This window comes from Asparagus officinalis, chromosome 10 (assembly GCF_001876935.1).
Source record: "Asparagus officinalis chromosome 10, Aspof.V1, whole genome shotgun sequence".
Taxonomy (NCBI): domain Eukaryota; kingdom Viridiplantae; phylum Streptophyta; class Magnoliopsida; order Asparagales; family Asparagaceae; genus Asparagus; species Asparagus officinalis.
This window is the reverse complement of record NC_033803.1, coordinates 35,333,727-35,343,918: the sequence shown is the minus strand read 5'-3', so window position 1 is coordinate 35,343,918 and position 10,192 is coordinate 35,333,727. Positions and strand designations below refer to the sequence as shown.

Here is a 10,192-nt window from a genome sequence, read left to right as displayed (position 1 = left end):
GTCTTTGTTGCCTTTGGTGGTTTTCAGGGTCTTTGCGTGATCTAAAAAAATCTCAACAAGTGGTATCAGAACGAGGTTTGATGATTCGTGGAGGTTCAAGCGGTGTGCGATTCGTGAGAGCGTCAGCGATTGAGGCATGGTGATCAAACATCAGACGAATGAGAGAACCAGACACCGTTAGAGGAGGATTTGGAGGGCCTGTAGACAATCATAATTGGAGTTGGGGGTTAAAGAAAAGTCATTCTTATTAAAGAAGGGGTCAGCTAGCATGAAATTTGTAGCTGACAAAAAACGAGGGAAAAAAGATTATTGTAGCGGGAACATACACTATTCACATTGGTTAGGGTTTGATTAATAATTATCAAATCAAATCCGACAGTGCAGATTGATTTATTTTCTGATCGGGGAATTGGAGGTAAAATTTGACGATCTAAGTACTCGTTCTTATGGTTCTTCAACATGCTGAATTCGTTTATTTAGGTTTGTTCTACCAAATTCAATCTCTACAGCGACTAATTTGAACTTTGTTGTTGTTAGAGGATGTGACATCTTCGGGTCCGAAATTTGATATTCTGCATTTTAATGGCAAGACAAATTTTATAGTATGGTTCAAGATCTTCTTGTGTAACTCAGTGTTGATCAAGCTTTCAAAGAGAAGAAGCCTAAAGGGATGAAGGATGCTGAGTGGAGTTCCACGCAAAAGAAGGCGGTTACCAAAATTCATTTGGCACTCGCACCCAAGATTGAGTACAACACTATACACGAGACAACAATAAGGGGCTATGGGACAAGCTTATGGGGATTTATGCATCGAAGTCAATGTCCAACCGATTATATTTGAGTATGGAGCTTTATTCATAGAATATGAAAGAAGGTACTGTTATTCAAGACTACATCGAAGACTTCAATCAGCTAGTTTGCCAACTTATGAATATTGATGAGGAGATTAAAGAATAAGAGCAGGTGCTACTCCTAGTATCTTCCCTTCTGATGTTGTACAAGCTATTGGTTCAAAGGATAATTGCTAGGAAGTAAATTTTAAAGTTTGATAATGTGATAGTACTCCTACGAGAGAATGAAAGAATGATGAGAAGGAGATCACATCTAGTAGTGAGAGTGCACTAGTTTTGGAAAGTTCTAATTAGGGAGGAGTAAGAGGAGATGTGACAGTTATCGAGAACGGTTATAATCTCGGGTCTGAGACGACAGCGAAAGGAAGTGCTACTATTGCAGAGAGAATGGTCACATTCGATTCATATATTTTAGATGCAAGATGATTTGAAGAGCATTAGGCAGATGAAGCTTCAAGAAAATGGAAAGAATGAGAACTCCTCGGCAGTTGTATGCGATGAAGATTTGGTGCTGATGATGAAAAGTACTGATAATGATGCGAGTAACAATTGTGTGCTAGATGCTGAAGCCTTTAAATGTTTGCAATAACAAAGAGAGTTTTGACACATTAAAGATGGATAAAGAATTTTGTGGCGTGATTATTAGAAACAATGAGAAGAGGAAGGTTGAAGGCGTTGGGAGTGTTTCCCTCAAGCATCACACTAGGAAGGTTGGAATTCTTCGTCATGTGAGATATGTGTCGTCATGTGGTGCTAATTTAATTTATGGCATCACACGGGTACAAATATGTGAGTGAAGAGAGTGGTGAAAAATGTATAGAGATGGTGATTTGATTTTATGAGGAAGGAAGCATAACAACTATATTTGCTAGTTAGATGAGCGTTATGTTAATGGTATAGGCGAATCTTCTCAGACTGTTGTCCACAAGGGAGATGTGACGAATAAGAAGAATAAAGTGAGTTTTTCTAAAGCCATTGACATACTTGGGGATTTTTTGTTGAGGGCGGATATGTTGGGTGCCAACTCAAACTCCAACTTGGATATGGATTTGAAGGCTAGACCTAGTCCTAGTAGATTTTGTAGAGACCAAGTTAATAATTTTCTTGTAGGGGAAGTTGACTTGGTGGGCAAGTTAGGGGTGTCTTTAAACAAAGTATCATATTCTACTGTTTTTTAGTAGCAAGAGGGAGAAAGATACAATATTCTTGTAATAATCATTTAACAAATGGTGTAATTGAGTTCAAGGGTATCATGCGAGAGAGTTTTGTAGTCTTTGTTTATGCAAACGTTTATAATTTGGAGGCATTAGTGGAGTATATTCAATCTCGTGATTTTTTCCTATTGAGGGTTTTTCACGTTAAATCTTGTGTGTGATTCTCTTTGCTGCGTTTGATGGTTTTTTAGATTTTTGTGTGATCTAAAAATCTCAACAATAAATTCAAGATTTTGCCCATGAAAGAGCAATCAACTTATGCATGTGTGTAGGGTTCACTATAGCTTAATTTAGAACTTTCATGGGAATTGTCATCTAACCCGATAGTCTTTGAGAGCGTAGATATCATTATTTACATGTCATTTTTTTAATCATAATGATCTATTATTTATTAAATAAATACAATTTATATATATTGAATAAATATAAGAAAATTGCAGCTTCATTCAGCTACATCATAAATGATCTATATACTATTGAATGATTATGATTGAAAAAGTTCTCTCTTTGCTGTTAAGGCAATATATTTTGAATTCAATGTTAGTATAGAGGCTTGCGGCAAGAAGGAACTAAACTAGACGCACTGAGTGATGTTATTCCAAAGACTAAATTTAGGTATATGCATGTATGTATAGATTTAAGAAGAAGATATGTACACGTGTAGATTTTAAGAAGCACCCCACCACGAGCAGAGACTAAATTATTGTGGTTACAGTTGTATCCAAGCATTAACCAAGGAAGTGTTAAGGGATATGAAAGGGTACCTTTCACCGGCTACTGTGTTCCAGCTCAATCTTTTGTTCTAGGACTAATTAAATGTATTCGTGTACTAAGGCCACTTGTACACATCTCATGAACTTTAGTCGGCATTATGATGATACGTCACATGAGAGTTAAACAATAGTTGAATATTACTAACATTCAAACAATTTGATATCAAAGAACCAATTTGCTTTCGATTGAAAATAGATTTTACTAAGTACAAGTTTATGATTGCAACTGGACCGCTTCCAATGGACCAAGAATTAGGAGCTGAATATCTAACTAAAGGCGACGAACAAGGAGCCCTACATTAACTCAAAGTCTAATAGAGAACTTCTACATCCTTAGTTGTAAAGAATCTCTATAATTCATAGATAAAATATTCTTACTCATTAGACCAGGGAATGATAATATCTATGGAAATAATATATATATATTTTTTTGAGCAGAAAAAGCAGGGTTAGAAACCCTGCTCATATAAGGATTTTATTAATAAACAGCAAACATCACAACTAGATGAAGAGCCACGTAGGGTGTAGCAGGTAAGGAGTGGACCTATGTCGTCACCTACCAAACTGGACCCACAACGGAGCTTCATCTAGACGGCACATATTACATACTTACATACTAGAGTTCGCTAAACACATACATGGAAACATAACAAACTTAGATTAGGGGACTAAACATCAACAGATAACCATCAAAAGGTAATGTGTCTTCACCAGCAGAAAAAGTGAAAGAGAAAGTTTAGAGGGCATGGGGGGAACTATCCCCAGAGGCATCAGCCCTCTTGTTTGCCAGCTCCTAAAGTCCAGTGCTTAGGGCAGCCCTGCGAAGTCTCCTTTCCAGCCTCTCATCCGCAGCACCTGTCCAGAATATAGAGTATCTCCCTATGTTAGAAGCAATAAGTAGAGGATCAGGTTGTTCATCCTTGAAAATGAGAGCATTTCTACTAAACCAAATCCACCAGCAAGTACAGGGCAACAATATCTTCCAGATGAGTTTAGCATCCTTGCTAAGAAAGGTGGATTTATGAAAAAATATCAATTCCTCAACCGTCTGAGGCCAACTGTTTGTGGGAATAGAGGGGAAGATGTATGACCAGATAGCTCGTGCAAATGGGCATTTGGTAAACAGATGATCGTGAGTTTCAACAATAGATAAACAAAAGGAGCATCTTGGGTCACATGTCCAGCCCTTAATAATCAAATTTCCCTTCGTGTTTAACTTCTTATTTGTGATGATCCAGAAAAGAACTTTTACCTTATTTGGGATGGAAGATCTCCAAATCATGCTATAAAACTTAGATTTAATACCCCCTGAGTTGACAAGGGAGTAGAATGATTTAACAGAGTAAATCCCCGATGGGAGAAGGGTCCACAAAAGCTCATCTGAAGTAGAAGAAATATTGATATTTGAAGAAGTTAAATGAGTGAGGAGAAGGTTTTGATCAGACCTTTCTGAAGGCGATATACCTCTTCTGATAAGGGGGTACCAGTTCCATGAAAGATTGATCATTCTGCCCTGAGATCTGATACTGCAGGACTGAGATAGGGCTAACTGGTAAGCTTTTGGAAATAAGCTGCTAAGGGAGTTTGTCCCAGACCATTTGTCGTGCCAAAAACTTCCAGTTTTGCCATCCCCAGTTCTCCATTTAACCAAGCTGAAAAAAGTGGAGCTAATGGAGGATAAGTCAAGAATGAACCTTGATGCCGAGCACTTTGGGAGATGAGCAAAAGGATTTGAACCGTCTTTGGAGTAGACAGAGAAAACCACTTTACTAATGAGGGACTCTCTTTCAAAGAGTCTCCACAACCATTTAGATAGGAGGGCTCTGTTAAAAGTTTCAATGTCAAGGACCCCCAGGCCTCCTTCAGATTTAGACTTGCAAACTTTCCTCCAACTAATTAAGCATTTAATACTCGAATGAGAGAGGCTACCATTCCATAGGAAGTTCCTTCTGATTTTGTCTATGGCCTTTATAAGCCACTGCGACAGCTTAAAAAAAAGACATGTAGTAGAGGGGAAGAGCAGATAGGACTGAATTTAGGAGAGTTAGCCTTCCACCAATTGAAAGAGATTTGTTTTTCCATAGCGAAAGCTTCTTGTTGAAGGATTCTAGAAGAGGTTGCCACTCTCTTTTGGAAAGAGATCCTCTTTTAAGATGGAGACCCAGGTATGAGAACGGGAGAGTGCCAACAGAGCATTTGAGGATCTCGGCTAGCATTTTGCCTTTGAGAGGAGTTTTACCAAGGTAAAAAAGGTTTGATTTGAGGGGGTTAACACACAGGCCAGAAATGTTAGCGAAGATAGAGAGAATAGTTTTGAGTGTAACCATGTCAGAGGGGGTAGCCCTAGAGAAAATAATGGTATCATCCGCAAACTGGATAGACCTGATATTATTTAGCTGCCCTTTCAGGTTTAATTCAGATAAATCCCCCGATTGAGCACTACATTTGAGCAATTTGCTGAGAACATTTGCCACCAGCAAGAAGAGCAGTGGGGATAGAGGATCGCCTTGTTTGAGGCCCCTAAAGCATCGGAAAAATTTGGTTGGGGAGCCATTTACTAAAACAGCTGATTTAGAAGAGGATAGGATGGTGTGGATCCAAAGACACCACTTGGGACCAAAACCCCTGGCTTTTAGAAGAGACTGAAGGAAGGACCAATTGACACAATCGAAAGCCTTATAAAAATCAACCTTAAAGGCGCAAATCTCCTTTTTCCCCGAGGAGCAGAAATTAATCATCTCATGACCAAGAAGAAAGGAGTCTAAAGATGATTTACCAGATTGAAAGGCTGATTGGGAATTGTCAATAAGGAGGTGAAGAACTTTTCTGAGTCTGTTTGCCAGGATCTTAGAGAAAATCTTACAAGAACTATTAATGAGACTAATAGGCCGAAAGTCCTTAGGTGAGAGGGCACCCTCCTTCTTGGGGATAAGGCAAATATGTGAGAAATTGATATTGTGTAATAGATGAGGTTGAGAATATAATCTTTGAATAAAATCAATTACATCCGCTTGAACGATATGCCAAAATTTCTGGAAGAAGAGGATGGGGAATCCATCAGGCCCAGGGGATTTGTCAGGGTGAAGTCCAAAAACTGCCTCTAAGATTTCTTGAGGGGAGAAGGGAAGGTCTAAAGAAGAGAGATCAAAGTTTTCATCTGGGTAAATAATGCCCCAGTTAGGGGATAGACTAGATACTGGAGGTTGCTCGAAGAGATTAGAGAAGAAAGAAAAGAAGGTTTGTTTGATGTCACTGTCAGAAGAGATGATAGAGTTGTCGATGAGGAGGTGGGGGATAAAATTCTTTCTACGGTGGAAGGAGGCTACTTTGTGGAAAAAAGCAGTGTTGTTATCTCCTTCTTTCAACCATTGGATGCGGGATCTCTGTTTCCACTTAATTTCCTCAGATTTGGCTAGAGAGAGGAGCTGATCTTTCAGAGCTGATCTAAGCTGAGACTCCTACTTAATTTCCTCAGATTTGGCTAGAGAGAGGAGCTGATCTTTCAGAGCTGATCTAAGCTGAGACTCCTATGGGGATAGGCTTCTAGATTCTTCGCTGATATTGAGGGTGTGAATCTGGGAAGAGAGATTAGAGATGGACTGGGAAAGAGATCCGAAGCAGTTTTTCCTCCACCATTTAATCCTTCTTTTAATAAGTTTGAGTTTAAAAAGAAGGGGAATTTTTAGATCCTGCTGCAGAGAGAAGGATTTCCAACTAGATTCTATGAAAGATGGGAAGGATGGGAGCGAAAGCCACATTTTTTCAAATCTGAAAAGAGGAGAGGGGAAGGAGAGGGAAGCTGTGTCCAGAACAATGGGACAGTAATCTGAGCACGAAGGAGGATAGGCGAACTGAACCATTTGGGGGAATTTGGAATCAAAATCCAGAGAAACTAAGAACCTATCCAACCTGGCTAGTGAAGGGGGGGACCTATGATTAGACCAGGTGAACAATCTCCCACTAAGGGGGAGGTCTAAGAGCTGGACAGAATCAATGAGTTGTTGGAATACTTTAATGTCTCGGATGGAGCTAGAGCGACCACTTCTTTCTTCAGTACTAAGAGTCATGTTGAAATCTCCGAAGACCACCCATAGAAGAGAATGGGAACCTCTAATTTTTTCTATTTCCCACCAACAAACCTCCCTCTCTGAGGAGTCACATGGGGCATAAATGGAGGTGGCTACGAAGCTCCAATTAGATGGTCTGTGAGTGAGAGTAGCCGATACGGAAAAGATAAATGGAGGTGGCTACGAAGCTCCAATTAGATGGTCTGTGAGTGAGAGTAGCCGATACGGAAAAGATGTCTACTGATGAGGATAAGCAGGAAAAAATGTCTTCATCCCACCCCAAAAGAACTCCTCCCCTAGAATCATTAGCATCGAGAGAGATCCATGATGATATGTTTCTACCCCCCAGGGATTTAAGAAGAGAAGGGCTAGGGGAGGACAATTTGGATTCTTGCAGACCGACAAGGTTAACTTTGGCCAATAAGAGACATTCCCTGACCAACCTACGTTTGGGTGGGTTGTTTAACCCTCTAACATTCCAAGATCCGATACGCATGATAACGGATAATAAACAACTTGAGAGTGTAGGCATCGAAAATTGCCTATAGGTCTCCACGAACAGCTCAAAGCTAAGAGAAGATGATGAACGTCACCATCTGGTTCACAGAAGTTTGATTAATGTCGACGAACACTTGAAGTGAATCGGCAAACTATGTGAAGCAACGGAGTTTCAGAATAATAAAGATACGAACTGATCGGGAGCCCCGTGTCACTTACAAAAGACGAAATGCCCTTCGTGTCTCATTTATTCCACAGATGATCTAATCGTTGGAGCTTATATAACTCCTCATCGGCTTTCCAATGCACTTTGAATCGCTTAAATCTGAGTTCGGATGAAAAAATTATGACGAAAATGGACAAGTGTGCAAAACAAAATGTCTCAGCCCGAGCCGAGACACCCAAGGGTGTCTCAGAACTTGTGGAGCTATTTTAACTATGATTCGTTTTGAATCTGAAGAAACTCAAAACGGGAAAATGGTAGATATTTTTGTTAAATTTCCAACCCATCTGGAATCAGGTCATTTGGAGGTCATATGAGGAAGTTATGCCTAAAATAACGCCGAGACACCCAGAGGTGTCTCGGACCTGGTCGAGACACCCAAAGGTGTCTTGGAACTTGTGGAGCTGTTTTGACCATGATCCCGTTATAATCTGAAGAAACTCAAAACATGAAAGTTGTAGATCTATTTGTCAGCTTTCCAATGTATCTTGGATCAGGTCATTTGGAGATCATACGAGAAAGTTATGTTCAAAATACCCAAGACACTCACAAGTGTCTCGGCCTGGCCGAGCCACCTGGCCGAGCCAGCTCCGTAAATAGGCCATGGGATGTTCATTTGAAATGGTTGGAAAATTTGGAGAGGTGAATCCCTGCTGGATTCAAGACTCAGAACTTAAAAAGATCCAAGCTTTGGGACTTCGAGGACTTGTTCATCCAGATCTGGTGATCGGCGATCGTCAACGCCAAATAAGGCAGGTGTTCGAGAGGACCGGATCTCAGATCTACGCAGGCATACTCCGGATCAAAGCTTGGCCTTTGATCCCGAGATTTGGACGATTATTTCCTTGGTGAACTAATCCTCCCCGGGTATTATTTCACCAAGCCCGGCTATTATTTCCTTGGTGAAATAATACCCGTCGTACTGCGTAGATCCGACCGGATCTAGATGGTGGTCCACGGATAAACCCCGGCGCAGGCAAAGAACCCACAAAGCGAGTGACCGCAAACAGGAGCTCGCGATTTGTTCGATAAAAGGAGAAAGTTGTAATCTTTTTCTTTATTTTTTATTTCGTTGTAACCGGATCTTATAAAAAGACCGGATCTTTATAACTCAAAAAGTTGTTATTTAAAGATAGCAATGGAATCAATAATGAAGAAAGACACGATTTTTCCCGCGAACAGAGAGGAGGGGGGACTCAAAGAGGGAGGGCATCTTCAGACATCATATTATGGATGTCGATCAACCCTTGAGGATCTATCGGTTCTTGGATACCGCAATTGACAGAGATTTCCTCTAATCTCTCCAACGCACTGGAATGAATTGGGGGAGTGGAGACAGAGGAAGAAGTTGAGGGTTTAGATATACCTGATTTCTTACCCTTCTTCATCTTAGAGAGGTGCTTTTTGAAAGGCATAGGCATGTGAATACCACTGGTGACTTTCTTTTTGACCCTCTTGGCTTTGCTGTTAGCTTTCTCGAAACCCGGAGGTGGATCTGAGGTAGAAGCAAGTTCCGTCGAGTCTGATAGACTGATCTGGATGGATCGGTCTGCTATCTATGGAAATAATATAAAAATACTTTTAATTGTGAAACCCATTGAGAAAAGCCAATCACTAGTAGAGATTTTTTTTTGAGAGAACACTAGTAGAGAAATGCTTTGACTAGACGGATCAAACTAGATGGAAATTTTTCCGCCTAGTCTAGTTTGATCCAAATTAGATGAAACATTTCCGTCTAGAAAATTTTATATTGGTTGACATACTAGTTAGAATGTATTTAATTTTTTAATTATTTTAGTGGGCCCCAACATTCTAGACGGAAATTTCATCCTAGGATGCTAGGGTCCGAGGATGCTAGGACCCACCAAATAAAAAATAAAAAACCCCTAACGATAATATCTCAGTTCCTAGCTGCCACTCTCATTTCTCTCTCTCTATCTCATCACCCGACCAGACCTCTCTCTCTTTCTCTCCACTGCTCCGTACTACACGGCCCCCCCCCGGCCCCCCCCCTCCCCCCCGCTATCACTACACTTGCATCGCGACCCGCCCGGCTCACAGCTATTCAACTGCCACCGTACAGCATCATCGATAACGCTACCACACCGTACGTTACCGCTATCGACTGCACCGCATGCTGACCTCGACCGCATGGCATGACGCTACTATCGACTGCGCCGCATGCTGCCGCTCTTGACCGCGCCACCCTACAAGCGTTCTCGACCGTGCCATACTGCCCTATCGTCATAGACCCGTGGTTCTATGCCACCACCCCACAACACTGTGTCCTCAGTCCAAGAACTCTATTATGGTGTGTATTTTAATAAAATATTTCAATTTTTTAATAATTTTTACAGTTTATTGTTCAAATTTACTAAATACCTTAAATTCTAACCCAAAATGAAAAATATTTGAATCTTATAACCCTAGAAAAAATGATCAGCTATTAACCCTAATTTTAAACACTAATTTGACAATATTTTATTCTATTTGAACAACACTTATAATCAATTCTAAATCAAAAATTAACTACAATTTTACTCTAATCAAAATGATACTTTTAATA

At 40.4% G+C, this 10,192-nt stretch overlaps 1 protein-coding gene across 1 annotated transcript; it reads right to left on the bottom strand.

Annotated features, from left to right (window-relative positions):
* On the bottom strand, positions 3,632-9,779 carry LOC109826633. Its single transcript, XM_020393655.1, has 4 exons — positions 9,708-9,779; positions 8,993-9,182; positions 5,163-6,034; positions 3,632-4,816 (listed from the first exon to the last, which is right to left on the bottom strand). The coding sequence occupies exons 1-4, from the start codon at positions 9,777-9,779 to the stop codon at positions 3,632-3,634; spliced, it is 2,319 nt and encodes a 772-aa protein (XP_020249244.1).

What these genes read in the sequence shown, in the direction of transcription:
- LOC109826633 (XM_020393655.1), bottom strand. Translation starts at nt 9,779, where the DNA reads ATGCGGTCGAGGTCAGCATGCGGTGCAGTCGATAGCGGTAACGTACGG. An exon ending in GTAGCGTTATCGATGATGCT is followed by an intron (nt 9,183 to 9,707) that starts GTACGGTGGCAG and finishes TTATTTCCATAG; the next exon opens with ATAGCAGACCGATCCATCCA. An exon ending in GAAGAAGGGTAAGAAATCAG is followed by an intron (nt 6,035 to 8,992) that starts GTATATCTAAAC and finishes AGCAACCTCCAG; the next exon opens with TATCTAGTCTATCCCCTAAC.